At 58.3% G+C, this 5,751-nt stretch overlaps 1 protein-coding gene across 3 annotated transcripts in view; it reads left to right on the top strand.

Moving 5' to 3' along the window:
- Nucleotides 1-5,588: 5,588 nt before the first annotated feature.
- Nucleotides 5,589-5,751, top strand: part of RNF157 (ring finger protein 157) — a 16,871-nt gene continuing 16,708 nt past the window's right edge. For all 3 annotated transcript variants that reach the window (XM_026860967.1, XM_026860968.1, XM_026860969.1), the window contains exon 1: nucleotides 5,589-5,707. In XM_026860967.1, coding sequence (XP_026716768.1) covers nucleotides 5,615-5,707 — 93 coding nt within the window. In that variant the 5' untranslated portion in view covers nucleotides 5,589-5,614. The remainder of the gene's footprint in view (nucleotides 5,708-5,751) is intronic.

Consider the following 5,751-nt stretch of genomic DNA (forward strand, 5'->3'; position numbering starts at 1 on the left):
GCAAGCGAGCAGGGCGGGGACCGGGCACGACCTTGCTCCGGCCGGGGATGCCCCTGCGCACCCCAAAACAAAGCCTGAGCGCACACAGCTGGGAGGGGGGGCACCCTAAAAAATACAGATGTGCTGCTGGGAGCCCTGGGTCCGTGCGGCGCGGCAGGGATGGGGGCACCCCTGGCTCTGCTCGCGGGGTGCCCCCTCTCCGGGTGCATCTTTGCCAGCACAACCTGGCTCCCAAACTTGTCTGAGTTGATGCGACTTTAATCATAATGATGATGATTTTTTTAATACCCGTGGTCTGCGGCACAGGGTTGGGAAGGCTGGAGCTCTTTTTATAGCCGGTCGCTCCAGTGCTGGCTGCTTGGGAAAAGCCTGGGTTTAAATTCCCGGGAGGATGAGAGAAGCTGGGGTGGGAGGGATTGGAGGGGATCCCTCCTTCCCAGGGCCCTGTCCCATAGAGGCACCCCAACCTCTGCCATGGGGAGACTTCACCTGCCTTGGGGCTCGGCCGTGATGTCCCTCCCGCTCCCGAAGCCGGCCTTGTCTCAAACCTTGTGCATGACCTTGGAAAATCCGTCCCTCCCCTCTGTGCCTTGGTTTTCCCTGCAAAGGGCCAGGCTAAGCGGGTGTCCAGGGGAGCCATGAGGGGGTCACTGTGGGGAGAGGCGATGGAGTCTGCTCCGTGGGTTGGCAGCGCTTCAGAGCCGCAAAAATACCGATATCAGTGGATGATGCCCGGGAGCACGGTGTGCGTGCACGGGGATTGCCACAGGATCCTTGAGGCACTGAATATTATTAATAGGTAACTATTCTGGTACTTAATAGGATAAGGTAAACGCTTGGATCATTAGTGCCGTGACAAATTACTCGCTAATTACAAATAAAGACCTCCTTAGGAAGAATTACAGCCAACACAAACCCTTCTCTTGTCCTGAAAAGCTGTGCTTGGTGCTTTTTTTTTTAAAAAAAAATTAATCTAAAATCAGTTGCACAGCTGGCTGGCACATCTGCAGTGGTGGGGGTTAACTGGGGCACTGCGGGGTGGAGGTGGCCAATCCTGGGCAGCCTGTCCTCCCGCGGGGCTCCCCCAGCTCCCCATCTTTACACGGTTTCAAGGCTTTTGTCACCTTGATGCCAGCTGAAGCTGGACCACCCCATCTGTGGGTTTGCTCTCTGCAGGGGGCGTGCATTACAGGCTTTTTTCTTGGGGCTGCTTCTTATTTAGGGGCTCTTGAAATATCTGAGGTGGAGGGTGTCAGTCCTGTGCCCTGCTCTGGGGGAGCAAGTGCACCCAGCTGAGCACTTCCAACTCATCTCAGCTAGCAGAAGACACCAGGTTGAGGCTTAATTCTGTTTTTCAGGGAGAACCTGGGGCTTTCAGGTGTGCTCAGCTGGGTTGGTCCCAGTGATGGGGCCTGAGCAGAGCCCGGGGGTGGGGAATGGTCCTGGGACTGCCCAGGGTCCTTGGGGAGAGGGGCAGAAGGTGCCCAGGTGATGTGGCCATCTGCACTGGGACAAAGACAGGCTGGTGACCAGGGGAGATTATGGCTGGTTTGCTTTTAATCTGAGAGGGGATTTGCCTTCAGTGCTGCCGGCAGCCGAGGGGGAGGCAGGGGAGGACATGCCGGGCAGTGGAGCTGACTCTGTGGCAGCAGCACTTCTCTCGCCTCCAATGCTGCTTGGACACAGCCACTGGCTTTCGAAACGTGGCCCTCAGGGGGGCTCTTGTGGGACCCTGAGGCATCTCCCTCTCTTCAGACATGACTTTAGCTAGTCTGCTGCAGGCTCACTTGGGATGGCCAGTGCAGCCCCTGGGAATAGGGCAGCCATGTCTTGTCCTAGTCAAGCATCTCCCTTTCCCATCCTGGGGGTCCCATCCCCTCCAGGCAGGGTACAGATGGGATTAGTTAAGACAGTATTTTGAAGCAAAGGCGATAGGAGGGAGAGCAAGCAGGGGCTGTTTATGGAGCCCACTGCCTGGCTAGTGGGATGCCTGTTGGGGCAAGTCCCTTGCTTTCAGCCCCTGTCCCTGGCTGAGGCCAGCAGTGAGCTCCCCTGAGGCACACGGGAGCAGGGTCCTGGCTGGGAACAGGAGCGAAGGGGTTGCCCAGGCAGAGACACCCCAATCTGGGGGGCACAACCCCACGGTGGTGGCACTGCCAAGGCACAGGGAGCAGCCCGAGGGGCTCCCAGGGCCGCAGTGGGTGAGGGCTGACACAGCAGTGCTGTGGCCAGGGTTTGGCTTTGCCTCGGGCTGCTGCTGGCTCTGGCTGCCTGCTTTAGAGCACTGAATTAAATAAACTGCAGTGTGCCAGCTCACCGGGTGGCGATGGGGTGCCTTGGGGCAGAAGCACCCTGCACCTTTTAACCAGCCGGGATTTCGCCCAGGCGGTGCTGTGCCTGTGGCAGCACCCTGTGCCAGCACTCACTGCCGCAGGGTGTTCCTGTGCCAGCACTGTGCCACGGCCTCTGGGCTGACCTCAGCCTGTGTGAAACTCGGCGATTGCCTCTCTGGGTGCGTGTGGATGGGCTGAAAATGAGCTTCTGTATTTTAGCTGTTTTGGAGAGCCCGGCTGTGACCCAGCTGAAACATCCAGGCTCTGATGTTTGAGAGCCAGAGGCTGCGTTACCAGAGCTGAGACAGACCCCAGCAGGGCAGCGATGGCTCAGGGGATGATGCAGGACGTGTGCCACTGTGTGCCAGAGCCATGGGCATGGCCACAGCACGCACCAGGGTCTGCGCCCACGGGGTCCTCACCCATCTCGAGGCATCTGGGCAAGGTGGCATCCCTGGCACTCATGGAGAAAAGGGGCTGACAGTGTCATTGGCACCAGCTGGTGCCAGATATGTCCCATGTGCTGGTGCCGGTAGGCGTGCAGGACACACTCTGTTTGACAAGAACCTTGGGGAATTTTTGTTTATTACTCCTTTCCAGCAGCCACTCTGTTCAGCCCTTCCCACACGCTTGCTCACTGAGTCTCTGAAGTTTAAGATGTCATTAAAGCCTAGCTTTCCCTTTGCAACGTGACCGTCCTTGACGGGCTTTCCTTCCCTAGGGGTAGGCTTTGGTTAAGGATTTATAATTAGCCGATAATAAGGTGGCTGTGGCTGGAAAGGTGCTTCACTCCTCTGCCACCGGGCTGTGCCTACAGGGTCACTGGCACCTGGTGGCTCTGGCAGGCTCCTGGGCTTTGCTGATGGATGCTCTTGGCTTTGCTGATGCTCCGGGTTTTTCCGTGCTGGTGCTTCTCTGGCAGAGCCTGGCACAGCTCAGGGTTCTTGTTTAATGGCAAGGTTTTTGGAGGACCTTCCCTGGGAGGGTGCACAGGGACAGTTCTATCTGCTGCAAAGGGGAAGCTGAAGCCCCTGGACCATGCATGGAGTACACTGGGAGCCTGCAGCACCCAGGGGTGCTCCCAACTCCTGGCAGAGAGACTACATGACAGCAGTGTGGTCCTCATCTGCTTTGCCCATTTTATGGGAGTTCCCAGCACCCACCAAACAATGACTGGGGCCATCACAGAGAGCCTGTGCTCCACTTTCAAGCTTTTCCCTAGTGCTGGGGTAGGTTTTCTGCAGGTTTAAATATCTTTTTTTTCCATCTCCTGCTCTCACCCCAAGTTGGTGCCAGGAAAAGCTCCTGACTGCCCTGTTCTCCCCCAGCAGGCAGCTCTGAAGGCACTTTGCTCTTGTGTTTTTGTTGTTTGGTTGTTTTTTTTTTTTTTACATGGCTGTGTCCTTCCCTGGGGAGCTGCCTATAAATTATGTACATGGAAAATGGGCCCAGAAAGCAGCAGGCATCAATAATTGATGGTCGACGTTTGCTAATGGGTGTGCTGCATCCGGGCATCCCTGTGTGGCGGGGCCTTCGGATGAAGCTGTACGGCCCCACTCGTCCCTCCTGCCCTGGTGTTAGATCCCCTGTTCTCCTCCACTGGGAGCTTTGGGCTCAGTTTTGGTTTTTAAATGCAATATTAAGGCCTGATCCAGCCCTGGGCAGTTGCTGCATCTGCTGGGAGGTAACTGCCAGCTCTGACTTCAGTCCCCACAAGCAGAGCTGCAGCCCAGGCTTGAGCTCCTTTATCTGCGGACATCTAAGGTTTAGTTTCAAGGTGTCCCCAGTGGGGCTGTGGATGGCTCTGTGCTGTTGGGTTTGGGGTTTTTGCAAACTAGATCCTGTCCCCATGGCTGGCAGGATGCAGGGTGCCGTGCCCATCCTCCATCCGTTGCCTCTCATGGCTCCTGGTGCTTCTGCTCACTCCTCACCATCCCTGTTCACCTCCCTTTTCCCCTTCCTTTTCCCACCTCAAGGAGAAGTCCCGACCTTCCTGCTTCCGGATCTCGCGGACAAGGAGCAGGCACCAATCATCTCCTGGTTGAGCTGGGAGGAAAATACCTCCTGTATTTGAGAAGTGCCTGGCCTGGGGGCTGCTCTGAGCTTGGGAGACAGGACAATGCTGGTGTTTTGGCTCCGTGCTTTACCCTCCAAGGGAAGAAGAGACACTGGTCATTGCCTGGTGTTCATCAGGGCAATGTGGGACACTTTGCAGGGGGCTTGCTGACCTCCTGGAGAGTCTGCATCCTCCCAGAATCCTCCCTCCTGCAGGCGGGTCCTTCCTAGGGAAGGCTTCAAGTTGAGAACTGACAGAACTCAGTTCAGTTGTGGTTTGCCCACCTTCCCGGTGGGGGCCATGGCAAACCCGGGCACGTGTCTGGCTGCAGACATGCTGCCTTGGATGGCACACGAGGCCCGTGATGCCGGGCTTTGGGCAGGACCATCCCTGCCCGTTCTGAGGGCTCCGTGCCTGGTCCGTGCTGCCCCTTCCTGGCAGCATCTGTGGGGGTGAAGGAGCCAACCCAGCTGCCCCGGGGCTCCCAGGGCTTCTGGAGACTGGCGCTCTGGCAGGACAGGCTGTGACCGCTGCCTCTCCTGCCTCCTCGGGAAATTAGCTGGTGTTTATGTGGAGGATTAGTGCCGCTCTCCTGCTCTGCCGTTCTGGGACCCGTCTCCCGTTTCTGTTCACCAACCAGGATTTGGTCGCCCCTGCCAGCGCGGGGATGGCTGAAGGTTGGGGTGACCTTGGGCAGCTCAGGCTGGGCTGGGGCTCACAGGGATTTCCGAGCAAGGAAAGGGGAGCAGGCGCTGTGCTCGGGGAAGGACACAGCCAAAGCCCTGGGGTGTGACTCTGCTCCTGTTCAATCCCGACGGATGGAGCAGCCCCCAGGCCAGGCGCTGCTGTGGGGCTGGACCCCAGCACTGGCCTCTCCCCATCCCAGCTCTCTCTGCCCACGCTTCGGCCATCACGGCGAGGAGGGATGATGGCTGAGGGATGCAGGCAGGGAGAGGGGAGGGCAGGACAGGCAGGCAGCAGGCAGCCAGGCAGGGTCACTTCTTGGCCAGCTCCCCCTTCAGCTCTGCCTGCTTGGAGACTGACAGCGCATGAGCTCAATCTGAAAGGCTCCCAGCAAGGTGACCCTGGGGACAAAGCCACCCCTGAGCCATCGATTCGGTGGCTTCGTGCCGCTTCATCGCCTGGCTGAAGCCCCGTCCTCCCCCTCCGCTCAGGCAGCCTCTGTGTTTTCTTTCCAGGGAGCTACTTTGCCAACCACTTCATCATGGGCGGCGAGAAGTTTGACTCCACGCACCCCGAGGGTTACCTCTTCGGCGAGAACAGCGACCTGAACTTCCTGGGGAACCGGCCGGTGGTGGTGGGCACCGGGGGGGACGCGGGACTGGGAGGGGACACGGGGCT

The sequence above is a fragment of the Athene cunicularia genome (genome assembly GCF_003259725.1).
Source record: "Athene cunicularia isolate RWA chromosome 18 unlocalized genomic scaffold, athCun1 chr18_part1, whole genome shotgun sequence".
NCBI classification, from domain to species: domain Eukaryota; kingdom Metazoa; phylum Chordata; class Aves; order Strigiformes; family Strigidae; genus Athene; species Athene cunicularia.